Here is a 27,893-nt window from a genome sequence, read left to right as displayed (position 1 = left end):
GACAAGTGGCACAGGCTGAAATTCCCTTCTCCTGCAGAAGCATTAAAGGTATCTGGAGCCTTGCCCTCCTTTCTATTTGATCACCCTAGAAATACCTGTAGGAAGACCTGTCTGAAACAGAGATATCAACGTTTGAAACTTTGCTCAGTTATGAATTTCCCTTTTGGCCAAGGGCAAACCACACTCTCTTAGCAAAAATGCCCAGTCTGCAACATGGGAATATGGGTGACCTACCTGACAGCATGGCAGGAGATTATAAAGTTCTGTCCTCATAATAAGCAACCAATCAAGTGTTGCTGGCCTGTGGTGAGGTCTGTACGTTTCATCGGTTCATGCATGAAATGTACAGACTTCACCACACGCCGACAACACTTGATTTTCTTGACCGGTCTCTTCTATCTGCAGATTATTCAAGCCCAGCTGAAATGGAAATTCTGCCTCACAGTGACATCATGTGGTGAAAGCCGGCCATGGCAACAAGTACCCATTTCAGGCTAAAGTCGCTTGCTCATGGTAGCCTAGCCTTCATGATTGTCTCCCTCAAAAGAAGCAGCCCCAAGAAGCTATAATGGTGCCTTTAAAAAAAAAACTAGAAAAGAACGGAAAGAACAGCAGTAGCCAGTTGTTTCCAGATGTTTAACAGAGGAACAATTCTGCAGACAAATTAATGAGTACACACTTGTATTGATTAATATTTTAAAAGAGGTAGCCAGTATTATTCTGTGGCAAACAGAAGTCCCATAGCACATTAAAGGCCATCAAGTTTATTCCAGCCTAACCTTTTGTGAGTCAGACTTCATTCGTCACGGAGGATAAGGTAGAAATGTCACATTAAAAAAGGGGGAAGAGAATCTTCTCTTGGTCTGCTACTATCTGCCTCCCCCCACCCCCCATTACTATAAGGTTCCTTCTAAAAATCCATTAAAAAGATTTTTTCACTTTGTACATCTGAAGGAGTGAGCTCTAACCTTATGCTGGAATAAACTGTGTTAGTTTTTAAGGTGCAACAGAAGTTTTCTGTTTGATTCATTGCATATTTGCTAAGTTAGATTATTTAAGTGTGTTCTGCTACAGCTGGAGCAACATAAATCACTATTCTGATATTAACTCAATGCATAGAAAAACCCTGTTTAAAACATCATAAATTAACCATGGAAGAAATTCAACAGACTTTCAGACTTTCCCTTATGCTGCTTCTGTATCCGATACGACCAGACAGTCTTCCAAGCTGCTCCCAATCTTTGGAAGAGACTACCAGCTGATCTGAGAGTCTGCCATTTCTGCTATATTTAAGGTGACCAACTGTGTTTTCCTGATCACTAGACGTTCACAAACATTTTGGAATCAGACTGGCTGAGCTGGAGCCCAGGGGCCTCCTAGTCTAACCAGAAAAGGTATACCCAGCCACATCATTTTATCCTTTGCACAATCCCCATACAAGTTCCCATGAAGCAATAATAGGAACTCTTCCATCCACATTTAATGGCAGGGCGAGAGAACTGTCATGATGCTGCAGTCTGTTAAAAACAAAACACAAGCATTGCATTCTGAGAGAAAGGGAAAAGGCTGCCTCCAAAGATGCCAAAATCATTCACGTAAAGATTCATAAAACTGGTAAGTGATGGCGTGAGTGTCTCCTTGCAGGGTACACTGGCACCCTGGTGAACTATCCATGAAGCAATGAAGCACTTGAAGGACAGCTGTTTCCAGCAGGCAGACATTAATGGCAAGCAGTTTACAGCACTCTTACACCCTTCTAATCTCTCTCCTTCCTTCCTCCCTGGCCTCTTCCCCTGTGTTCCTTTTATGCAAAAAGGATTCCTTTCCCTTTGGGACTCCCTATTCCAGCCTTCTAGTGGTTAGAAGGCTGCCTGTCGAGCCCTGCTGGGTCGAGATTGGCCCATCAGGGCTCTAGTTCCTCCTCCCTGGGTGCAGCCTGTTCTGGGCTGTGCTGGCCCCACCCCACTCTGTGGAAATGTTGAGATTTGTTGATTGAAGCTGGGTTGGGCCTGTGCTGGTAACAGCTGAGGCCTGTTCCTGCTGCCCAGGTAATTCAGCCAGTTCCCTGCAGCTTCTCCTGGTTTCTGGCTTCCAGGGAGTTCTGGCATTTGCTGGGGCAGGGTTGCCAGTTGCAGGGCATCATGTGATCCTTGAGCAACCATCTGATTAAGGAAGATAGGTGGGAAAGCCTGCAAAGTGATAGGTGGCAGCCCCCTCCCTGGACAGGCAGTAGCTATGTTCTTCTGTATAGATTTTTAAAACAAACAAAAAATGACCTGGATCAGGGTTCCAGTGGATGGAGTGCTCAAAGGATATTTGTCAACATATACAAAATAAAAACTTTGAAAAGGAAGTTTATACGGTGGCTTGCAGGCTGGGTAGGAGTGCCATTTGCCAACATCATAAAGAATATCCAGCAGCACCTCTGACAATCACACAACTAAATTCTGTGATGCAAGTTCAACACCATAAGAACATAAGAAGAGCCCTGCTGAATCAGGCTAATGGTCCTTCTAGTCCAGTGGTGGCGAACCTTTGGCACTCCAGATGTTATGGACTACAATTCCCATCAGCCCCTGCCAGCATGGCCAATTGGCAATGCTGGCAGGGGCTGATGGGAATTGTAGTCTATAACATCTGGAGTGCCAAAGGTTCGCCACCACGGTTCTAGTCTATCATCCTGTTTTACACTGCAGCCAACCAGTTGTCCTGGAAGGTCAACAAACAGGGCATAGAGGCCAAGCATTTCCCTGATGTTGCCTCTTTGCAACGGTACTCACAGGTTTAATGACTCGGAATATGGAAGATCCCTGTAGTTACCCTAGCAAGTGGCCCTTGATGGACTGAACTTACATGAATCCATCTAACCCCCTTTTATAGCCAACAGATGTGATACCCGAGAAAAGTTTAAGTAAGTACTTTAAGTATTTTCTCCAGAAAATTCATTATTCCCACCACAGAGGTAAACACCGCCCAGAGCCCCCCGGGGATGGGGCGGTATATAAGCTCAAAAAATAAATAAATAAATATAAGCTCAAATAAATAAACCCTACAAAAAAAAAACATGGGCACTATACGACAACTGAATCATAAGTGTATATTTATTATGCTGAGAAATCTATTATTGGACAGGTGGGGAGGAGGAGGGATCTCTGAAGTAGAGAACATTAAAAGCCAGTGAAAATTAAAAAAACCCAAGAAGGTAGAAAAGTGACATGCCTTGAACAGGCAGACTCTGCTGTGGAAACACAGGGCCAGGTTCTGCCAAGGAGTTCTCCTTTGCAAAGCTCCCACTCATGTCAAAGGAGCTTTTGCCCAAGAGAATTTCTGTATGGATTATGCCAAGGCAGGCCCCCAAAAGGAGAAAAGTAATGCAGCAAAGAAAAGGACAAATGGGTCACCCCACAAACACTTACAATAAACATTGTGAAAGTGCTGAACCGGAAGGCCTAGTAGTTTACCCAGCAAGCCTCTTAAAGCCTTGCCGGGCCTTTCATTATTTATAAGTATTTCTGAAGAGAAGAAATTAGATAGGAACCGATGGTGGGTTAAGGGGGATAGCCCCCTCCTGTCCCTCTGACACTCAAAAATAATTATATGATAAATATGTTTAAGAGCAAAGTCAAAGGAAATGCCTCCCATTTGCTTGTATCCAGTCAGCCATGAACGAAATGGGAGGAAACAGCATTTTTCAAAGCAATGTCACTTGTAAAAAGTCAAGTGTCTCCACCACATGCCTGCAGAACAGTAAGGCAGTGATCTGAATCTCTTTGTAGGCAGAGCAACTGCAGAGCAAATTGCCTAAGGTTGGCAAATACAGATAAATATGAATAATGACAGAGTTGGATGTTGACACATAATAACAATGTTATTCTAGGAAAAGGGTATAATGCTGTAACTAATGGAATCCCACAGATTCCAAAGGAAGTCATGTTTCAAATTCTGGCTCTGCAGCTCCAGTACAAGGGGTGCTTAACTCAGTCTATTTTCAACGTATTGTCGAAGGCTTTCACGGCCGGAATCACTGGGGTGCTGTGCGGTTTTCTATTTTCACTTAAAATGGGTATGTGCAAACTAATCATTGCTAGTCATTAGTATTGTTTTTTTAAGTTATTAAAACATATTCTTCAAAAGTTTTAAATGTATTTGGTACAGGAGTACAGGGGGGTGGGGGAATCATGAGCTATTAACAAAGACTTCACAAATGTCTTCCAGGCCCTGCAACTTCAAAGGAAAGCAGAACAGAGATTAGCACATCTGCTTTCCAGCTGTGCAACATGGGACACTATATGGAGTGAAGCCCCTGCTCAAAAGCCTATAATTACAAATCACATGCACTGAGTTGATTCTCTCTCATCTTCTAAAGGCTCCCAAAAGTTCACATTATAATATCTATGGGACTTCTCATGGTCAGTCTTTCTCTCGGCACCCTAACAATCCTGTCTGAAATATTTCTTAAGAAAGAACACAGACTCACCAACCCATCTCAGAGATAAACCTGGCTTAAACCAACGACAACTATTGTGGTATAATCCCTAGAGTGTTGGATTAGGCCGGGAGACCTGGATTCAGATCCTTAACTTGGGCCAGTCACTTTCTCTCCAAGTGACCTACCACAGTGCTGTTGTGAAGACAAAGTGAAGAAGAGTGCTATGATTACGAGATATAAAGTGATTTGAAGCACTTCAGCGAATTCCTGAGATCTTGTCAACAGTTTATTTTCCCAGGGAAGAGAATCATAAAATGCACCAAGAGGTTTGGGAGAGCAGGAGATGGGTTTCTGATGGGAGATAGCCATTTGCTCACCTGCTGGGATGAAAGTCAAGATGGATAGCAGTTGTAAAACATAAGTTGAGTTTGCAAATGGGTGAAGCGTGCCCTCCAGAATGACTGGAGGGTATCTGGGGGTATCTCCTCCTATGTGGGCCAAGTCTCCTAAATCTGAGAAAGTCTTCTCACCAACACAGGGCAACTGTATCATTTTTCAACATGTGCTACTAAGCAATGTATGTATGTTCTCTTGTGCACTTGTAAAAAAAATTACATGGAGATGACATGCAGAACAGTATGCACACGTGTGTATGGATGCCCCCACAGTTTAACATTTTATTGAACAGAAACATAGCCATAGGGACTTTAAGTTTTGTGTTCTTTAGAAACACCAAGGAAAACAACAAACAGGAGTGAATATTACTAAATATTTATTGAAGCCGGAAGCGTAGCAGATTCATAAACTTGGTTCATGTATAGAATGGGGATTGAATGCGGATAACAATCAGTCCAGTTTTCTGTGAAACTGACCAGAGTTTCTTTGGTGTATGTTGGGCATTGTAATGGTCCCCTGTGGATCTGTAAGAGAGGCGAAAGGAAAATATAACAAATGTAACAATGTTATTACTGTACTTACCTTTGAGAGATTCAGCCAGCTGGCTACAGCTGTATCTAATAAAAGTCTTTGAATGGATTTGTGCATGGTTCAAGCACACAGTGGCAGAGATTCAGTCACCACAGAATTGAGAGAGTTTCATTCCACAATTTGTGAGTATTACTAATCTAATTTTATCATAAACAATATTGACTGCTCTACTAATAGAATTCATCACTCTGTTTATAATGTGAGGTTATTCTATTTATTAACTTATAATTATTCATGTGGGTATTTATTATTGGTTTTTAAACTATTTATATCAGTGAATATGGGTGAAATCCTTATCCATTCATTATTTGAATCCTGTAACTAATCTTCCTGAGCAAACTTATAAACTGAGGAAGGTTTTTCCCTGAAAACGCTGCTCGCTGTGGGCTGCATTCTGTGACATCTACACATTCAGGATATTTGTGTCAATTTCACTGGGAGGACACTGCAGGTCTTGGAAAGTGGGAGACTGGATAATTGAAGAACCATTGCAAAGTTTACCTGAAAAAGGAATGACAGAGCATGCAAGTTTTTTGGAATATTACCATTGACTGTTGTCTTATTTCCATTTTTGTGCTTCTGTAAAATCCATACAGAAACAATAAGGACAGTCTGTGTGTGGTCCTTAATTGTGTGATTGTATGTTAACATCTTTTCTGGTTATTGTTACATGATAAGACTAATTGTTATTAGGATGACATTGCTTATTTTAACACAGTATGTACAGTTTTGCTCCTATTTGCACCAATTCACTTTTACACTGTATTAAAAATTGCACTTTAGGTTTGTTATAATTATTGGCAGCAGGGTACAGTGGTCCCTTCCCTTTTTGTATAGTCATTACACTGTACCTATTCTATTTGTGTTGGAGGTTGTCAGAGGTAACTGTTCTGCATTGTTAAGTTAGCTTAGACTTATGTTTTACATTCTTTTCATTAGTTCTGTAACCATCATACTTGATGGCTATTTTCTATGTCTGTGCTCTAGCTGAATTTATAGCAATAACGTATTTTATTGTTTAAGAAAGCAGACTATGATTCAAACTCCTCCCCATGACATGTAGATCACTTACACTTGCTTACATGGGATGGGTTGAAAGCTCTGCCCTTTGTACTTTCTCAGAGGCAGACATTACCAGGTTTCCCCAAGACACTGGTTATGGGGGAGGCTGGATTTTAACTTGAGGTGGCAGCACAGCAAAGAGGAAACATGGTTTACATGCACATGCATGCAAGAATGCACAGACCCAGGGCAGGTTTACCACAAGGAGAATCATGTTTGCTGCCCTTAGTTCTTCATAGAAAGGGCAGGATAAAAATGCAACAGGCAGGAAGGTATTCTGAGTGCAGGGCTAACCCACTAACTGGACAACACACTTCTCCAATAATGACTGGGTGAATATCAAGCTGACCAAAAAAATACAGTGCCAGCACAATGTATATCTTCATTTCTTAGGGTTGCCAACTCACTTGATACCTTGGTATCTCCCGCTTTTACAATTTGTCTCCAGATGACAGAGTTCAATTCCCCTGGAAAAACTGGCCACTTTGAAGAGTGAACTGTATTTCATCACACCCTGCTGATGCCCCTCCCCTCCTGAAATCCTATCTTCCCCAGATTTCACCCCTAAAATCTCCAGGTATTTCCCAGTGATAGGTACCCTATCATTGCTGTGTTAACCACCTCTGCTCATCTTCTCTTAGAGTAGACTGGCTCTAAATACATTGTATATTTAAAGACAATCACTAATATTAAAACTGGAAGACACCTGGATAGCTTACTTAGAGGTCCATGCCCTAAAATAAGTTAGCCTATACCCAAAGCATTTCTAGCAGATGGCCTTCCTTGCTTTTTTGTGTTTATTTTACTTTTCAAGTAGATGCAGAATTTTTAACAAAATTATTGCCAACTTTTATAGATAGGAATGGAAAAGGAAACATGAATTAAAATTATTTATGCTAGCAGTAAAAATTTTATAATACTGGCTAAACAACAAACAGTAAAAAGTTCTGAGACACATCAGTTGTCCTACTAATCAATGAAAGCAATGAAATTCCTGACGAGCATTCCAAAAGACTAAAAACAAAACAAAACCTTAAAAACCACTTAAGTAATATTTAGCCAGTGCTAAAAGGCTAACTACCTGTTACTCTCTGACAAATGGAAGAGTCTCCTGCCTTATTTCTAAAAGTAAAGCCACTGCATAAGAAAGGAATATAGAGCAGCAAAACAATTCCACAGAAATCCCTTTTAGAGAGATTGGGCAGTTCAGGACCAAGGGCTTCTAGTGACTGCTTTGTGACCCAAACAGACTAGTCTTTATCCAACTAAAAAAGTAAAGTTGTGATACAAATTTAATAGAAAATGAAAATGAGCCTGAAGCAAATTTTCTTTTTAAAGTATAACAGGTTAAAGTATAACAGGTTAAAAGATAAGCACGGATAAAGCAGAGCCCTTTGGGGATTGGGCGGTATAGAAATCCCATCCGTTCGTCGGTCGGTCGGTCGGTCGATCGATAGATAGATAAAAAAGCAGTCTCTTTGGGATCTTATTCAAGCTCTTCCTCACATTCACATTCTGTGTGTGTAAAGTACTGTCGAGTCATAGCCGACTTATGGCAACTGTTTTCAAGACAAGAGACTAACAGAGGTGGTTTGCCATTGCTGCCTCTGCATAGCAACCAAGTACTAACCAGGGTCGGCCCTGATTAGCTTCTGAGATCTGATGAGATCATGCTAGCATGGCCTATCCAGGTCAAGGCCTTCACACTCTAGTCCGTCCTCTGTGTGAGCAAAAGTCAGTGAGTACTGTCAAAGCATCTCATAAGTAGGATGCAAACATCCCCCTCTTGGAGAAAAAAATAGTTCCAGATTTGAACTGGTGAGTCCACCTGAAGTTCCACCAAAATTAAGATATATGATATGATTCATCTAGAGAGAAATCAGGCCTGAATTTTCCCTAGAAGCTAAAACTAAACAAAAGCTATCATACTTCTTGTCACTTCATGAGAAGTTGAGACTCACTAGAAAAGATAATAATGCTTGGAAAAGTAAACGGCGGCAGGAAAAGTAGAAGATCCAACAGGAGATGGATTGACTCAATAATGAAAGTCACAGCTGCCAGTTTGCAAGACCTGATATCAACAATAGGGTAGTTTGGAGGTCTTTAATTCTTAGGGTCACTATGAGATGGAAAGTGACAGTACATAACACACATGGTATCATTCCCTTTACACTGAAATAAACTACACACACAGGGAGAACACACACCTTCACTATTAAGCTGTAAATAAGCACTAATTGATACCAGGGATGTTTAAAAGATGTTTCAGTGAAGAAGATACTGGTTTTGATCAAACAAAACACTCCCATCCTGAGATTATCTGGTGAGAGTTGTCCATTTCAACTCCTCCTTTCAAGGTTAGGCTGCCAGCAACATGGTGACTTTTCTGGAGTCTCCACTTATCCCCACCCAAAGGAAATCTACCAAGCCCCTAGGGCACTTTTAGAAAAAATAGCTAAGATCATATTTCAGCAAAGGCGTAGCTCCAAGGGAAGCGGGGGGCGCAACGCACCAGGCATGCGCCCCTGTGGGGGTGTGGTGAGAGCGTGGCAGAACAGGGCAGAATGAGGGCGGAGGACACACCAGTGCACCAGCCATTTTCCCCCCTTGCTACGCCTCTGTATTTCAGCTTGACAGAATGGAACTGCCATAATTCTTGCTGTTGATATATTTTATCTTCTAAACTCTGTTTTTATGCATGTTAACTCAAAAATGCCTCAGTGCATTCAGTAAAGGTTACCTTGCAAGCCTGTCCATGTATTCAAAAGTAAATCTCAGTGAGTTCAACAGATTTTGCATTCTATAAAGAATCTTTAGGATTACAGCCCAAAGCTGCAGTCTCACATGAAAGCACAGAAGAGCTTGTTCCAACCAGAAGCTCTGATTTGCGCAGCAGTGTCTCAGCTGCTGATTCAGATCGAACGACAGTATTGTTCAAAAAGCACACCGCGTAGTATAAAATATGTCACATGCATTTGAGAGAATGATAAACTATCTAGAAAAATTAATTTTAAAGTTTTTGGTCAATAAACTTCTAAAAGAACTGGCACAATATGATGCTATCTGGCACCAGCAAAGCAGAAATAAATTTGATTCCTTGAGGAACAGAAAATGTAATGATAAAATCTCGTAATAGTGCCAGCATTAGCATGACAAGAACAACTGCTACTAAAGTCACCAATTTATTTCAAGTGCTGCACTGCGAAGGGTTCCAATGAGGCTGAAATCAGAATAGAATGATAAACAGAAAAACCTGGAATGAGGGGGTTTGATTGCCACTTGTCCAAGAAATGCTGCCTGATTATAAATGAGGACTAAATAAACTATCATTGATCCATGTACATTACACTGAAAGACATTCACTAGGTTTGTTTGCTGCTCCAGTAAGTTATTTCTATCACAGTGTAACTTGCTTTTTCAGGAAGAGATTACCTTTTCAACAATATAAAAGAGATAACAATCAAGAGTGAAAACTACTTTAAGCCTGGACCCACTGAAGCGGTTATACAAATCTCTTTAGATTGTCTGAGAATATTTCACATGCCCAAGGAAAAACTCATCCATACATGCCAGGGAAGTAGCAAATAAACATATTACAATTTAAATTGGGGATGTATTTAAAGCCCAGTTTTGGCTGGGTGAAAAGAACCACCCACTAGTCCCAACAACTTCCATTCCTCGTGTTACTCTCTATACTACATTCATCAGGCTATTAAGCAGAAGGATGGATGGTTCTAATTGCAATTCTAAACATACCTGTTTGGAATATTTTCCACTAAAAAGCAACGGAAATTACTCCCAAGCCTATAGGTTAGGATCCAGCTGGGGTATTGTTTCCCTGTCCTTTACTTTTGGAGTTCCCTGGCCTTTTCCTTACCCCTTTCAGGGGCTGAAGGTCAGAAGGCAGTTGGGAGATCATCTACGACAGTGGTTCTCAACCTTCCTAATGCCGCAACCCTTTAATACAGTTCCTCATGTTGTGGTGACCCCCAACCATAAAATGGGTATATATAAAATATAAAAAGACTGTTTTCCAGTGGTCTTAGGCGACCCCTGTGAAAGGGTCACTCGACCCCCAAAGGGGTCGCGACTCCCAGGTTGAGAACCGCTGATCTACGACCTCCCACACTTCCCTGCCCCTGGGCTGGCTCCTCATTTCTCCGCCTCTCTGATGAATGACAGCCATCTTGTCTGTCAAAGCCTGTGCCCCACCCCCTCCACGCTGACACTGCTAAGCCACTGTTCCAGGTTCACAGTTCTGCCTTATGTTCTGCTATCCTGAAGCTGGTCACAGCACAGCAAGCCACTTATGAGGCGGCTCAGCCATGCTGTTTGTGCACCACCCCCAGATGAAGCACAACTCCACCCTCCCCCAGTTTGTGATGCCTGTGCTGCAAAATTACATAGTAGGATCCTGGTTGTATTTATTTTTTTATTTCTAACTTTTTAATGTTGCCTTTTTATCCTGTCATGGTCAACATAAAAACATTAAATTACTTAATACACTTAAAATTATAAAAGACAATTAAAAACACACAGAACTTGAAGAAGGGACAATTAATGGGGGTATGCTAGATGAAACAATAAGGTCTTCACCTGCAGGTAAAAAACACCAATAGAAGGAGACAGATGAATCTCCCAGGTGAGAGAGTTCCAACGTTTTGGTGCCACGACAGAGAAGGCCCTTTCTCAGGTTGCCACCCATCTAGCCTCAGATGGCAGTGGCAATCAAAGCAGGATCTTTGGCTGATGCCTCTTTGGCTGCTTTTTTTTTGGGGGGGGGGTCAAATCACAGTTGATGTATGGCAACCTTGGAGGGTTTTCAGTGCAGAGATGTTTGGAGGTGGTTTGCCATTGCCTGCCTCTGCATCATGCCCCTGGTATTCCTTGAAGGTCTCCCATTCAAATACTTGCCAGGGTCAAGACTGAAAGTGTCTGACTGGCCCAAGGTCATCCAGCAAGTTTTCAAGGCAAAGTGAGAAGGTGGTTTGACATTACCTTCCTCTGCATCATGACTCTTGTGTTCCTTGGAAACCAGAACACCCATCCAAATACTAACCAGGGCCAACTCTGGAACCACAAAACTCCTTTTGCAGCTTTTTAATATGTACCATCATCTAATTAAAAAGACTGGTGAATAAGGGCCCTCAGGATCCATTTTCTATACATAAAAGTCGCATCTTATTGACTTTCCATAACATGTCTCACACATTTAGAAGCACTTTTAACCATCTCCTGTCGTCCTTACACCTTATTTTCATTAACAGCCACTCACCGCCACCACCCCAAAAAAACATTTAGCAAAAGTCCGTAAAATGTGTGTGTGTTAGAAGGACGTTTAAGTACTATAATTTATACTCGATTACAGAGGTTTTTCACTTTAAGGCAGGTTAATTCTGATTGTTTCCTCACACACACACACACACACACACACACACACACACTTTGTTTTACACTGGAGATAAATTTCTAAGGAAAAAAATTAAAACATAAAAATAAAGCAATTGATTTCACAGGTAACCCTACAAACGGAAATCAGTTATCAAGGTTGGCCGCAACGCCTTCCCATTCAAATAATAGAACGCAACAGCCCCTCTGAGCACTTGCAACACAACCTGATCAGGAACGGACCGGAACGGCCGGAAGTGGGGCAAAATCGAGCGTGGAAAGGCGTTCGGATACCGGAAGAGTGGCTAGTCCGAACCCGGAAGCAACCGAAACCATAGAAAACACCATAGAGTTGAAACAGAGAGAACTGCAATTCACTTGGGCGAAAGGAGGAAAATGTCGGCTTCTTTACTAAGGAAGGGTTTGAAGTTGCTGGAGGAATCGACAGGTAATAAATGAGAGTTGAAATGAGAACTTTCTCCGTTCGCATCTGTTAAGCTTAATTACGGTGCGAATCAATTGCATGCTTAAGCAGAAGTCCCATTTTATCCCATAGAACTAATCCATATGCAGAGGATTCTAGTCTTAGCGGTCTTTTTCGTTCCCCCTTTTTGTTAAGCTAGCGGCCGCCTCCCGGCCCAAACCAACAGCGACCCCAACTCGGCTCAAGAAACAGTTGCTGAGGAGGAAGAAAAGAAAGATCGTCTCAAGCCGCAAAAGAGATAAAGCTACAGTCAAAGGCAAAGTTACTAGATCTGCATTAGGTAAGAGCCTCTAATCTAAAGGAGCTAGTAGAATCATGGTGGGGGAAGTTCCCCCTGGGAATTTACTCTATTTTCTTAAGAGTTTTTCACAGGCTACTTCCTATGAAAGTTCAAACTATTCTTAACCAACGGTCTCTAAGAGGCTGTATCATTCTGTGTAGCTATTCGATATGTTGGGTTCCTCAGTTGCAAAATGCCTTTTGGGATGCTTGGATTGGTTTAAAGCTCTGAGTTTCATATTAGCACCTCTTATAGATATGCATGCACATTTGCAAGCTTATACTTCATTTCTTGGTATCTGCTTAACGATCTGAGCTGCATGCCTACATAGATATTACAGTATTGCGTAGGAACATCAATTTAGTACATTAAAGGGTTTCTGAAGGCTTTCTCTTCAGTTCTTTGGCTGTCTGAAGGAATTAAAATTATTCACATGGCTAAACTTTGCTCTCTGCATACAGAACAAGTTTTCCATTTTGTCTCACAAATGGTGGTAGTTGGTCCATCGAAAAGAACCGCTCACCTAATGTTACTTACCACACTGAACTGTGTAGCTCACTAAGAGTAGATAATCTGTGGCCCACTAACATGTGTTGAGTGGTCTATAGCCCCCATAACAGTCTCTCCTGGCTCAACAGACAGCACTGGCCTTCATGACCGTGATAGACCCTAATCAAGAAAACTGGGCACCAGTGAAACAGCACCACAAGAGACAGACAGCAACTCTCAGGCAAGCTGTCAAAATACACGGGTGCCTAGGATGGTTGCCAAAGCAGCCCTTCTGGTTCCCAAGTTCTTATAAGAGCTCGAAATCTTATGGGGTCCAGAAGTTTTGAGCAAAAGACCATAACTTTATTTAAAGGGCTGGGAGCAGGGGCGTAATGAGGCAAACTGTAGCCCTGGGCAAAACCTGAGTTGGATGCCCCATGGGCGGCCACTCCACCACAACCAAAAAATTTTTGCACCAGGACATTGGTGTATTTTTAGACATATCAGCATCAAAATTTCAGTGTATCATCAGGAGACTGTCCTTATGCTACCCCCCAAGTTTGGTGAGGTTTGGTTCAAGGAGTCCAAAGTTATGGACTTGGACTCCCAAAGGGGGGTGCCCCATCCCCCATTGTTTCCAATGGGAGCTAATTAATCCCCAAATTGCGTGCCCTAGGCAGCCCTTTGTCTGGAGTTAGGTCAAAACTCCTTGGAATCAGCCGCTTGGCTGAGGGCTTTTAGATTCTGGCTGCAAATTCATTTTCTCTCGGACTGTAATTCCCTGGTCCACTGGCTGCTCTCTGACACCCATTCCAACCCCTGGTTTTCCATAATTGAAGAAAAAATGGCCTCTATTGGACTGTCAGTGGATTCACTTTGCCCTTTGTCCTATTCAGAAGCTTATAGAAAATTAAAAGGTCAACTATTGGATAGAGAGTTCTCTACCCTAATCACCGCAGCCAAGAAAACATGCTCCCCCCCTGTATTTTTCTCTCTCATTTGAACGGGGCCACTTGGCACACTACCTGTATTGCTTAATAAACCGTGCTCAAAGGAGAGCCATAATGCTCGCCAGGTTTAATGTTATGCCTTCTGCCTTGTTACATGGCAGATTTAATTAGCAAGAAAAGGCTAAAAGATTGTGCCTGTGTAATGATGGCTCAGTTGAATCTCTGGCCCACCAATTACTACACTGTCAGATTCAAGGAAATCAGATCCAAGTATGTGAATCTTACTCCTTTACATTTACCAGATCTCCTCGTTTTAATTAGATTACACTACTTGTTGGACAATCCTGATCCTTCTCTCTGTTTGATAGTGGCAGACTTTCTCCTGGAAATTACTAAATGCCAGTAGTTTTCCTTTCACTTAACATTTATTTCCTGTATTGTATATGTTTTTTAATCTGTTTTTATTATTGTTGTACTGTTGTCTATGCCAATAAAGGCTTGCAATGGGAGCTAATAGGAGATGGGGGCTACAGTTTTGAGGGGGCCCCTGAACCAAACTGCACCAAACCTGGGGGGTATCATCAGGGCAGTCTCCTGATGAAACCCTGAAAGTTTTGAGACTGTGCCTTCAGAAATGTGCCCCCCCCCCCCAGCCTGCAACCCCCATTGACAGCAATACAGAAAACTCAATGCAGAACAAAGATTCTTGGGCAAATTTCTGGGATATTCCTGAAGGGGGCGCATTTTTGGATGTATCAGCACCAAAATGTCAGGGTATCATCTGGAAACTGTCCTGATGGGACCCCCCCAAGTTTGATGCAGTTTGGTTTAGGTGGTCCAAAGTTATGGACCCTCAAAGGGGGTGCCTCATCCCCCATTCTTTGCTAAGGAGATGGGGGCTACCCTTTTGAGGGTCCATGACTTTGGACCCCCTGAACCAAACTGCACCAAACCTTGGGGGTGCCATCATGACAGTCTCCAGATGATGCCCTGAAATTTTGGTGCTGATACGTCCAAGAATGCCCTCCCTGCAAGAACATTCCAAAATTTGCCCAAGAATCTTTGTTCTGCATTGAGTTTTCTGCATTGATGTCAATGGGGGTTGCAGGCTGGGGGGGCACATTTCTAAAGGCACAGTCTCAAAAATTTAAGGGTCTCATCAGGAGACTGCCCTAATGATACCCCCCAGGTTTGGTGCAGTTTGGTTCAGGGGGGCCAAAGTTATGGACCCTCAAAACTGTAGACCGCATCTCCTATTAGCTCCCATTGGAAACAATGGGGGATAGGGGCACCCCCTTTGGGAGTCCATAACTTTGGACCCCCTGAACCAAACCTCACCAAACTTGGAGGGTAGCATAAGGACAGTCTCCTGATGATACGCTGAAATTCTGGTGCCGCTCCAGGGGTAGGGAACCTGCGGCTCTCCAGATGTTCAGGAACTGCAATTCCCATCAGCCTCTGTCAGCATGGCCAATTGGCCATGCTGGTAGAACTGATAGAATAGTTCCTGAACATCTGAAGGCTGGATTCCTCTGTGCTAACAAAAACTGCGCCCCCTGCAGGCCAAAAATGGAAAACAACTAAAAATACCCAAAAACGAACCCAGCATTTTGATGCCCCCCACAAGGTGATGCCCTGGGCAGCTGCCCACCTTGCCCAATGGGCATTACACCAGTGGCTGGGAGGCAGTGATTATGATACACTTTGCCTCCCATGATGAGAGGCCGCAAGGAGGAGACTGCCAATGTTGGCGATGGAATAGAGAGGGAAGAAAGAAAGGGGGAAGCCAAGTGGCACCTGATGAAGTGGTACCATGAGAGATGGGCAGCAAGTCTCCACCGCATCCTGTTTATCCCTTAGTCACACTTCCTGGTCTGCAGCAGGTATCTGCTCCACTCTCCCAAATCAGACTTACTTCATCCTCCGTACATCCACAAGTAAAGCCGGGGGGGTGGGGAGGGGAGAACTTGCCCAAAGAGAATGAACACAGTCACAACAGCAATGAAGAAGAGGAGTGCTGCTGCCAGGTATGTTCAGGGATGAGGTTATCCAAAGCCTTAGATAAAGGACTGGACTAGGTTTCATGGCACTGGAAAGAGCACAGCTGTGCAAAGATTCTATGCATGAATGCTGTACTCCTTGTCTAGGGGTGCAAACAGGGATAATGAATCTACAATCCTTGACACTCATCTTGTGTTGGAAGCCCGATTTCCTGGTTGGGTACAACTGCTGTATATAAAGCTTGAGGAGTGCTTGGTGTCAATATCTTTCTGACCCTGTTTCTCTAATGAGTATATCATTGCTAAAAACTGTGTTGCTAAAAACAATCTTATTTTAGTGTTGCCAAGTCTCCAACATTTCTTACCCTGTGACTCATGGAGCAGGGTCTAATAGTATGTACTAGTATGGTTCGACTTATTTTTAATCAAGATCAATTCTGGTCCATGTAACTGTTTTGAGTTGTGCACCTTTTCTATAGCATGTGACAATTAACAATATATTTTCCCATTCAAAGCTGCAAGTGGCATCAATCCTTCAGGGGTAGGGCGGTATATAAAACTCAATAATAAAAAATAAATACATAAAAATATGCATGTTGAAAGTACAGTATAGTCATGAGACTATAGGCACTCAGGCACAAACTCAACATGTTTCAGAAATGAGGCTTATATGCTTAGAATACAAACATGTAATATAGATTAGACTTCAGAAGAGGCCTACTGGATCAGACCAGTGGTTCCTCTAGTCCAGTATCATAGAAGCCCTAATTCTGCCTTCTAATATTCAGGGACCTGCTAGCTGTGAATGTGGAGGGGTTTCTCATTAGTCAACATGGCTAGTAGCCATTGATGAACCACTCCTCCATGAGTCTGTCTAATCTCCTTTTAAAACCATCTGTGCCTGTGGCTATCACTATGTTCACTGGCAGTGAATTCCATGATTGAATTTCTCATTAAGTAAAGGAGTACTTCCTCTTATCTAGTCTGATTCTGTTGGCCATCAACTTCACTGGATGGCCTTAAGTTCTAGTATTATGAGGAAGAGAGGGAAAGTTCTTCTTATCCACTTTAGCTGCACATATAAGACTCTCAGGAATGCATGATATTTTCAAGTTTTAAATAAAGTGACTTTTTATGCAATTTGGTGTACCAGTATAATTTTTCTATATATTGTTCAAGTTTGGTAATTGCAGAGGTCTGATTTTTAGGGGGGGTGAAGTGTCCATGAAATCTCTGGTACAAAGGCGGGGGGGGGGGGGGGGAGATCAGGCTTTGTGGCAAGTCATATTGCATTCCAGCCAGTCAGAATGTTTCTAAACCTACCTGTGTCTTTTGTCCTCTTTGCAAACCTGCTTACAATTATTTTCTTACTTCTTCCCAGAGGAGTATCAGAAACGCCAGGCTGTTAACCATTTGCAGGAAAACCTGCAGTACATGCTGAGCAGTCAGTTTGTTACAGACAGTTCTGTCACTCAGAAGGTGAGCCTTATACTCTACCTCTTTGTATGCCGTAGCCTTCCTTTCTAATTTTCTTTTTCCTTCCTTGTCATGTTGCACTCACCCATAACCTTCTCCCTGCCTTCAAGACCCTTGTTCACCCAAGCTGAGTTTTTATTAAAGCATTTTAAAGCCACTTTTCTCCTTGGGAGAACCCAAAGCTGCTTACAAAAAAGAGATTCCAAATTACAAAAACCAGCATATTGCCTACATCTGCTTGGCCATACCAATGTAAAATACCAGCAGAAAGAGTAGAGGGAAAATTAGTCCGGATGAGCCTCAGCTTCTAGCTGACAGGATTGTCTTCTGCTGCTAGACCAATTGGCCATGGTGGCAGGGGCTGATGGGAATTGTAGTCCATGAACATCTGGAGAGCTGCAGGTTGCAGACTCCTGTGCTTGACCATCTAACTAAAAACTCTCACAAATCCCGGAATGCTGGAATGTAGATCTGACCTTTTGATGCAAGTTTCTCTAAAAAGCAGTGAGTACACAGGGTCCTGCTTCATCAGACAGAATCCAAACAGACTCTAAACTATGCTGTCACATTTTGTGATCAAATGTTTCTTTGGTCTGGAACAAGTTTGATTGATGTTTAACCGCCATAACCATTTGTGCTGTGTTAGCAAAGAATACAACTCATTTCCTTTTGTATTGTCTGAAGGTTCTGGCCCAAAATAGAGGCAGGAAAGCTAGAGACCGCCCAGAGGAGGAGGCAAAGAAGAAGAAGCCGGAGGGCACAGTCTTCACTGATGAAGATTTCCAGAAATTCGAGAAGGAATATTTTGCTGGAGCTGTTAGTCCAAAGTGACTTGAATTGCCGGAGAGAAATATGGGTATCAGTTCTTGACTTCCTTAAGTGATTTGGCAGCCACATTTCCTTCAGTATCTTTCCCTATGACTTGCTTAGTCCTATGTTCTGGTATCACAGTCTGTTCTTTTGCTGAAGACCCCAAGTCTCCTGTTCACCAAGAAAATACTTTCATGTATGTTACAGTACTTTCTCTTCGAAAATGAAATAACTTTTCCCATTGCTTATGGACCTACAGTGATTTACAGTACTATTCTATGCAGAGTTATTCCGGTTCCATTAATGGGCGTAGACTGGAGTGTTTAGGATTGCTGCTCATTCCTGTAGAGAAAAGAGAGGTGAACTGAACCTAAAGGGTTTATGATATTTACACAGGATCAATTTGGGAACTGACTTTTGCTCATATCTACCTGCCATCTTTTAAAAAATATATCAAATGCCCGCAAGCTGTAGATATTGGAATATTGCCTTCTAAAGGAGTAAAACTAGGGAAACTACTTGTGTGATTTTTAAAAAATGTTGTACTCCATCCCTCCTCTGAAATACTCTCTTCCCTAAAAGCTGTGTTACCTTGGAGTTTCTTATTCAGACAGTCCATTTAACTGGCATGTGTTGTGGCTAGCATTATGTATGGGAATGGGGGGATCTGCCTGAATGGCTCATCGCTGCCAATCTGCTGAGTTGCTCAGTAGTTGAGTTGTTGCCAAGGGTAAGTGGCAAGCTGCTGCTTGCAGTAATGGCTGCTGCAAGCCTGGCAGAGCATAGCAGGAACAGCTGTGCAACAGCAAAGCCAGTCCAAGATATGCTGGAAGCACAGCTCTCCAGGCAAGATATCCCCAGCACCCACCCAGGCAAAGCAGGGGAATGCTGCTAATCTGCTCCCTTGCTAAGTGCTGAAGGTCCTGGCTAAGGAAAGCAATAAACTGCCCCTTTTTCAGGCACTGTGGCTTGCAGCGAGGGTGGCTGCAAACTCTGCTCCTTTCAGGACTCCATGGAACACTGGGACAGATGAGGCTGCACTCTAGCCAGCTGGAGGAGATACTGAGCAGTAGCATCCCTTCTTCAGTGCCTGGTGCAAACTTAATGCTCTTTGCAGTGTTTTTCTTTAAAAATAGTTTTAGCAAAAAAATTTGGCACTTTGCATGCTACATATTTTGATCATAGGCAGTTTTTTCCCACCCTGTTGTTAAGCAACCCCATTCCACCTCCCCCCACCTCCAATTCAGGTCACAACCAATGTTGCCTGAGAGCAAGGGAGGTCATGGCTGTGCTATAGAGCATCTGCTTGGCATGCAAAGGTCACAAGTTCAATCCTCATCCTCTCCAGTTAAGGTTCACATCCTAGCTGATAGACAAGACTTCTGCCTGAGACCCTGGAGGGCTGGGTTGGCAGTACAGACTTTGCTGGACCTAGGGTCTGAGGGAGATTTATGAAAAGATATGTGTGTAATTTTGTCCTTCAAAAAATATAGATGCATCCCTGGTTGGGAAATTCCTGGAGATTTTGTGATTGAGTCTAAGGAGAACAGGGTTCGGGAAGGAAAAAGGCCTCAGCAGGGTATAAATCTAAAAAAATACATTGAGGGTTTATTAAAGAAACTCAAAATGATAAAAGGAGCTTCTGTACCTTTAGGAAACGGGGAGGGGAAAGGGTCCTTTCCAGGGCTGTTTTGGTCTTTGACTCTTGATCTCTCCTAGCCTAGCCAACATCCCACCTTGTGCCTGGTCTGGCCTGGGGACCCACACATCCATGCCAATCTGGTCTGGCAAGCCCAACTAAGACAGTCACCCCCCCATCCTAACCCCTCAGCTCCCAATCTGACCTGGCAAACCACCAGGTGACAATCTGGGCTGGTGAGCCTGCTGTGGATTCATCAGCTGAGGCACACACACACACACACACACACACACACCCATGTTGATCTGGGCTGGGAAGCCTACTTGCCAGCTGAGGCAGCCACCCCTCTCCTGGTGGCCTGGTCCAGCCAAATCACATTTATGTAATATCTGGCCCTTGTAAAAAATGAGTTTGACACACCTGGTCTAAACCCTCCACTGGTTAATTTGGTTCCCATAGTGTGCTTCTGAATGCCAAAAAGATTTGAATCTGATTTTTCTGAACAAAACTGAGATCGGCCTGTTCCATGCCTAGCTTTGATGGACAAAAATAATCTTGTAAAGTGAAAGCAGCTTAACCAGGAGATCTCAGCATCCCAGAGATGCAATGAAGGTAGGCAAGTCAACAGAAGACAGGTGACATGTAGGAATGTGTATTTTTTGGATCCAAATAATGGAACTGGAAAAAAATCAGTATTTCTTGTATTGTCGAAGGCTTTCACGGCCGGATTCAACTGGTTGCGGTGGGTTTTCTGGACTGTGTGGCTGTGGTCAGAGTAGATCTTGTTCCTAACGTCTCGCCTGTATCTGTGGCTGGCATCTTCAGAGGTGTATCACAGACTGGAACCTACCCAAACACTTACTGATTGGTTCCGCACCCGGGGACATGGACAATATACCCCACTAAACTTTCCCTTCTCACTAGACAGTTGAAACAGACTTTTCTCTGTGATACACCTCTGAAGATGCTAGCCACAGATGCAGGCGAAACATTAGGAACAAGATCTACCAGACCACGGCCACACAGCCTGGAAAACCCACCTCAATCAGTATTCCTTGTTTTTCCGGTTCCAAATACTAATTGGGTATTCAGATTCTGCTATTGCAAGTAAAACCTGCAAGGATTTCCCCAGAGTCCCTTGAAGCTGACTTTCATAGCGTGACTGCTGATAAAGAAGAGCAGCAAGCAGCTAGGCCTTGGTAAGTCATACTGGTTGGATGTTTTTGTCATCCAGTGGTTGCTGCCAGCTGGTTTGTGGGCCTGATAAGCCCTCTCAATGGGCTGCATGTTGGGACACCCGCTTTAGACTGTTAACAGAAAGATCCACGTTTAAATCCTTCTATGAAGGTCTCTGGGTATCCTTTTGACTATTTCTTTCTGGGACTTGGCCACATCACAGGGTTGTTGTGAAGCTAAAATACCAAGGAAAATTATATACTATTCAGGTACCTAGAAGGTGAACCATAATAGTGTATTTAAGCAGATGTCTGGGGTAGGCAATTTTAGAAGGGCAAACCAATAAGATTTTGCCTACATTCACAACTTAGTTCAACTGTGTAAACCATTCATGCAACAGACTTGGAATATGGTAACTACGTTTTATCTATTAAATGACAAGTGTCGCAAACTACAAGTCATGCTGCTTTACAATCCGTTGCCAAGGAATCGATTTCAACAACTGTGCCAATTGGTAACCAAGATTCAATCTAATTGGGTTTCTTGCCAAGGATTATATGAAACTATCCATTCTCTTGGGCACAGCATAGTTGGGCAAAATTAATGATCGAAACCATGTCCATGCCTATTGGCCTTGTTTATGGTAGTGGGATACCTGAGGAAGAGTGCTTTTGCTTGCCTTGCCTGCAGCCTACCACCATCACCACCTGTCAGGTCTAGCGAGTACCTTAATTGGGCCAAGTAATTTGCAGCAAGGGGTTGTTTGAAGCAAAATTAACACTCACCCTCCCATTTCAAGATGTTATGTGTACATGTTAAGAATTCAACCATCAGTTTGATTTTAACCCTTGGTTTTGAGAGTATCTAAATGTCTATGTTGAAAACAGAGCAACAGATTTTCCAGCATCAGAATACACTGCCCAGCTGTAAAGTTTTGCCAAAATAAATCGGCCTACACCTGCTGTCCAAACTAAGACTGCACTGCTCATAACTTCCCTTCAGTACTTTTGTTAGTTACGCACAAACATGTGGCTGTTTCCTTCAGGCGCGCAATTACAGGAAAATTAAAATTAGCACTGCAGGCACATTAGTCTCAGAATTGTCAGTTGTATGCTAAATATGAAAACTATCTAGACAAGTCACTAGACTGCTATGATAAGAGAAGTTTGTAGCTCTTCAGTTCCAGCCTCTAATGTTGCATGCTGATCAGTCTTTGAAAGGAAAAATGCCCACTAAACTTTCAGTTTCATACCCATAAATGTTTACCTTGTTCCATAATTGTTTGATTTTGTAAGTTTCAGGGAACTCAAACTAGTTAAATGTGTGTGTTAAATGTCTGAGAAACATTCACTCCAACCACAAACATGTACTAGAAAATAATTTATTAGGCAGTATTACACAGCTGTTTGTGCTAAGCTCTTATATACATGCATGTAACATCTATTCCTTGACTACCATTATTCTGGGACTTTAACTTTTTTATTCTTGGCCTTACGGACCTCTTCCATCAGATCTTTCAAATACTGAATTTCTTTACTTAAGGAATCTGCTTTCTTCCTCAGGGTCTCATTCTTCTGTTCCAGTTCACTGCACTCTCCTGATAAAGCTTCCTGCTCTGCTCTTTTTTTCTGCCGATAGCGTGTAGCTGCTGTTTTATTTTGCTCCATCTTCTTCAGTTTCTTATCTATTCGTTTTTCTCCCTTCACCTTTGGGGACACTACCTTTTCTGCAGGAATATCATAAGGCTTGGTACGCACATAACTGTTATGCAAAGCTATAACTGACTGGCCATCACTGAGGGAACTAATGGAAGTTGTAGGACTTTGCTGGGGTGTCCCCAAGTAAGATGGGCTCATGCCTATGCCACTGTCATTGTCAGAATGGACTTCTTCCTCTTTCTCACACTTGGGAATTACCACTAGAACAATTTGGGCTTCAGTTTTCCTGTCTCCTTCAAGAACATCCACTTCACTGCCTAGTTCTAAGCTAAAAGAATGGTCTGCAGGGGAAATCAGTGACTCTGGGGAAAGTGGAAATGGCAACAAAGGAGTTAGTGGAGCCACCTGGTCTGCCCCAGGGGGGGTTGTGGGGGATTGTATAACTGGTTCTTCTGTCAGTGGAGTTTCTTTGTTGGGACTTTCTGGGATGGAAGGGTCAAATGGTTCACACGTATCTTCCAACGTGGCTGTGAGTTCATCTGGGAAGACGGTGGCTTCAAGGTCATCAATACTTAACAGTGTATCAAAGTCAAACTCTTTCAGATCCATCTTCTCCACCATCCAATCCATGCCAGAGAAGGCATCCTCTGTCAAGGAAGAAAAATAGCCAATAAAATTCAGTTTTCTATGTCTAATAAAAAACAACACTATTTTGATTCTTAATTGCCTTTCCCCTCCTTGTAGATGCTTGATATAGTCTTGAGCATTTACAGCTAATCATATCAATTCTAATCTTGATAGTTAATGTTGCCACTCCTAAGTTTTTTCCTAAGAAACTGCCACCCTGTATTACCACAACTCATAATTTGTGATTACATCTCTATCTTACCCTGGCTGTTGTCTGTGGCATCGTTCAAACTATCCACAGTCAGCCAATTGGAGTATCCCACTTTAGCCTTGTTGCTGGAGAACCCATGCGAACCGAGGTTCTTGGCCACCTCCAGGTAGTCATCTAGGAGTCCCAGACTTTCTTCATCAGCCACCAAACACGGCTGGTTGAAGGGGGACAAAAAGTCCCCCAGCATCATCTCTGTGTTTGAGAGGCTCATTTTTGCCAAGCTTTAGTACTCTGTGGTCAAAAAGAATAGACACGTAGATGGTCTCTTTCTTGATTACAGCAAAGCTGCTGTGTGGTGCCTTGAAAAACCTGAAAAAATGGAAACAAGAGGTTTGTCATTAAAAATATGACCACTGGATTTAAACGAGGCATCTCTACTGTGGGAATTACTTTATATTTCACATTTTACTAAACAGCATGACACTACTGCAGTCCTGCTTCTTTTGAACTACTATTGTATCCTCTTCAAATTCAGAAATCTTTTGAATGCCATCAAAATGTCCAACAGCGCCAACTAGGATTTGTCACGCATATCCTTCTTTGTGGCAGTCTACTAAAGTTCCTTATGACCATATTTGGTCAAAACCAGTTACCGCTCCACCCACCGCCCTGTCTGGTCTGATTCACGCATTCACTGGCGTCAACGACAGCTGCAGCCATTTCAGGATCAGCCTGCTGAGCCGGTCCCCACCCTATAAATAAGCCGCCATTTTGTGTCCTGCCACGTTTTCTCCAAGGTTACTCAAGACTCGCCTTGGTATTCTGCAGTCTGGCAGTCTGCAGTCCACCCCAAAAGAAACATTAAGAGGTGGCAAATAGTTTGAATTCACAACCAGATAACAATACAGAATCACTAGTAACGTTTTTAATGTAATCTATGTTTATTATTTTATGCATTTTATGCTCTTATTAATATACCCATTGTTGTATAACAAAGTTTTTCCCTTTTTCTGTCATCATCATACAAATAAAGGTTTACTGTACTGTAACTCCCATATGTATATACGTATTCACAATCAGCAATCGAGGAACGGATATTCTTTCTACAAAGGCATGACAGACAAACCCCCACACTCCAGAGACTAATTAACCCCATCGAGACAGAAATCAGGATCCCCACCATGTTTGCCTCCGTGGCAGTCTGTGCCTCCTTGTGCAGAGACTTTGACTCTACTTGCGTCAGAAAGGCTGCCTCCCAAGGGGATTCTTATAGGCGTTAACGGCTCTCTAATGACCCCACGGAGCCCCAAAGCTCATTAAATGGCGCTCATTTTCAACGAATATAGTCTCTCCCACATACTCCACCCGGGCAGCTCTCCCAGGGACTCCATTCCCCCTTCTCTTCTCCCTTCCTTTCCTACAAGATCTTCCCATTGAGAGACTAGCGATCCACTCCCAAGCTGAAAATACCACCCACCCTTCTCCCATCCCACCCCTTATATGGGAGACAGACATCCAAACAGCCCCCCCCCCCCCCAAACCCTTCTGTTCCTCAACTATTTGTTTCATATGGGTCCCCCCCTCTTCCAGGTCCCGGGAATAAAGCGACCCAGCCTCCAATCCGTATCGTGTCCCCGGCCCCTCGCCCAATACTCACGCCATGGTTGCAGGTGCCGGGAGGTGCCGAGGCCGCGGCCGCTGTTGCTGCGCCTCTGCAATGGCCGATGCCGCCGCGTGCACTACCACCCCTGCACGGCCATGGTGGCGGCTGCGGAAGTTGTTCCTAGCTGGTCAGAGCCGCGCCTTTCGCAGGCTACCGCAATACTGGACCTTCCACTTTGTCTCCACAGTCTAACAATGAGGACGCGGCACCCGCGTTTTTCGCTTTTATACTAAAAGAGATCCGTCATCTCGCGCTTTTCTAGGATTCACCAACAGCCTTCCGCCAACTGTCTAGAATTTAAAAAAGAGTCGTTCAAAAGACCAAATTCTCCATCAAGACCCTCTCCAAGACGCAGAAAATCAAATACTCGTTTTATAAACCCTTCCAGACCGCAGTTATTTAGCCCAAGTTAGGGGTCGGTGGAAAGATTTGAGGCACTATTTTATACACCGATCTCGAAATCGCTCCGCGTCTTGTCTCAATTAAGGTCAGACCACGTGACGCAGAAACTGACGGTTGGCTTCCTATTGGTTTACTTTAGACTGGTGGGGGTTGAAAGCCAGTTGCTGAGGTGGATTCCTCAGCTCGAGTGAGCACGTGGATAGTAAAAGTTTGATTGGCTGACATGGCCGTGTTCACGTGCAAAGCGCACTACCATTGGCTTAAAGACGGAAAGACGTCTGTAGATTCCGTAAATTGTAGAGGAATGGGAGGGGGGAGGGGGTTAGCCTGTTCTGTTTCTATGGCCACCGTGTGTATTAAAAATTCATCCGCCTCGCGACGCAGGGGGTTTGGAGAGAGGTGGAGCCTCCTTAGGATTGACTCTGGTTGGGCCTGCGGCATTTGTGAAGGTAGCGAAGCTTTCATCCGCTTTTCTTTCACGACTTCCCGGCCCTCAGAAGAGGAGCGGGGGCTAAACTACGCCTTGGAGCCATATGTGTGCCTTGAGCTCAGTCGAAACCAAATGTGTTCTGTTTTACACGTTGCAAAATAATCCAGCAACACGAAGAAGATTGCGTTGTCGCCAATACCTGCTCATGCGAATGGCCGCCGTTCTTATTTTGTACATATTTCCACCATAGAAATGTCACAGACTAGACCTCAGGGGTTTCATGACCTTCATTCATTCATTCATTCATTCATTCATTCGATTTTTAAACCGCCCCATCCCCTAGGGGCTCTGGGCGGTGTACAGCATCCATAGATACACAGTCAATTAAAAGTCAGTACAGACAATACAATACTAAGTCCTTTAAAATCCATTTAAAACAGCGGTCAATATAACAATAACAAGTATCCTAACAGCTAATTCATTAAGATCACCCCAACAAGAAAGGGAGAGGTGCCAGGCTCCTCTCTAAGAGAATAATAAAGTTGAATAATAAAGTTGGTAAAGTGCATGGATGGTAAATGCAGAAAAACAAGGCGGGGAAGGGGGCGCCACTCAGTTAACAGAGCTCACACTGCTCTCTTCCTCCCCTTGCACAGCACTCCATGGTTGAAAATGGCAGTTTTTAACTAATCACAGTGTCTGAATGCAATGCCTGAATTAACTGGGTTTAGTAACTAGGACTCTGAAACTAGCCCCAGTAATGTTAGTTAGTTGTAGGGTTTTGTTTGCAATATCACTATGTGAGAGGAGAGAGAAAGTGCAGGAGTGTGATCAACAGTCCATATCTGGTTTAAACACATGAAAACCACAGCAAACGGCTCCGCTAGCATGCAACTATTGTACACATGTCAGAAACAGCCCCAGTTCTACAAATGGGGCAAACAAGAACTACAGCTTTAAGACAGACTAGGGTCCAATCTTTTTTTTCCAAAAGGGTATTTATTGATTTAATTTAAGCAGTATGTGACAATATAAGAGAATCCTGTTCTTCCTTATACTATATTCAAGACTATTCATCTTGTTGTTTCAATTGCTCAATCAGTTTCTGTCTCTCAATTGCTTGGCGCATTTGCATCATCACTTCAAGCTTATTGCTCATGATCTAATCGCATTTTTAGCCTGCCCTGCTTCCCAGGAGCTCATGATCGTAAACGTGGATCTCCCAACATTTAGCTTCAAAACAGCCCTGTGAGGATCACGCAAATAAGCTCCAGACTCAAACACAAAAATCTGTGCCATAATAAACCTGTCATTAACGTGCTAAACGACTTATTTGGTTCTGTTGTTAACGAAGGCAGAGCTACTGTTGCCTTCGCTGTGCACTGCCTCTCCTGCACCACATGTTATATGAGAACTGCCCTCTCCATAACCTCAAACCTGTTCAATCTTCCTAGCCTTATTATATTGGTTACTTTAAATATTTTCTATTTTAATCAGACCTTTCTCCTTTGTTCCTTGCTTTCCTGATCTTTGAAACACTTCTCAGTCACCCTACCACCTTGTGCATTCCTGCCCAATATTTCCTAGGCTGTTTTTAATTTCTATTCTCCCCAGTCGCTTCCCATCCTCACAATGAACCACACCAGTTCTACCCCCAATACTATCTAACCTAGTTAAAGCACATTCTTGTTCAAAAGTAAAAAGTTTTTAATCCGCAGGGCAGGTTTAAAAG

General features: G+C 43.1%; 2 protein-coding genes and 1 long non-coding RNA gene across 3 annotated transcripts; 1 reads left to right on the top strand and 2 right to left on the bottom strand.

Annotated features, from left to right (window-relative positions):
• Nucleotides 1–5,184: 5,184 nt before the first annotated feature.
• On the bottom strand, nt 5,185–11,883 carry LOC125434170. Its single transcript, XR_007244740.1, has 2 exons — nt 11,729–11,883; nt 5,185–5,349 (listed from the first exon to the last, which is right to left on the bottom strand). It is a non-coding gene; the product is annotated as an uncharacterized LOC125434170 (long non-coding RNA).
• Nucleotides 11,884–12,189: 306 nt separating this feature from the next.
• On the top strand, nt 12,190–19,868 carry RPS19BP1 (ribosomal protein S19 binding protein 1). Its single transcript, XM_048502161.1, has 4 exons — nt 12,190–12,314; nt 12,490–12,630; nt 17,451–17,548; nt 18,230–19,868. The coding sequence occupies exons 1-4, from the start codon at nt 12,263–12,265 to the stop codon at nt 18,374–18,376; spliced, it is 438 nt and encodes a 145-aa protein (XP_048358118.1). The 5' UTR covers nt 12,190–12,262; the 3' UTR covers nt 18,377–19,868.
• A 2,669-nt stretch (nt 19,869–22,537) lies between these two features.
• ATF4 (activating transcription factor 4) lies at nt 22,538–25,722 on the bottom strand. Its single transcript, XM_048500489.1, has 3 exons — nt 25,324–25,722; nt 23,718–24,035; nt 22,538–23,475 (listed from the first exon to the last, which is right to left on the bottom strand). Exons 2-3 carry the CDS (start codon nt 23,935–23,937, stop codon nt 22,628–22,630), a joined length of 1,068 nt encoding a protein of 355 aa, XP_048356446.1. The 5' UTR covers nt 23,938–24,035; nt 25,324–25,722; the 3' UTR covers nt 22,538–22,627.
• Nucleotides 25,723–27,893: the final 2,171 nt, after the last annotated feature.

Source organism: Sphaerodactylus townsendi, linkage group LG06 (genome assembly GCF_021028975.2).
Source record: "Sphaerodactylus townsendi isolate TG3544 linkage group LG06, MPM_Stown_v2.3, whole genome shotgun sequence".
Taxonomy (NCBI): domain Eukaryota; kingdom Metazoa; phylum Chordata; class Lepidosauria; order Squamata; family Sphaerodactylidae; genus Sphaerodactylus; species Sphaerodactylus townsendi.
The sequence above is the reverse complement of the archived record's forward strand: the minus strand, read 5'-3'. Positions and strand labels throughout refer to the sequence as shown.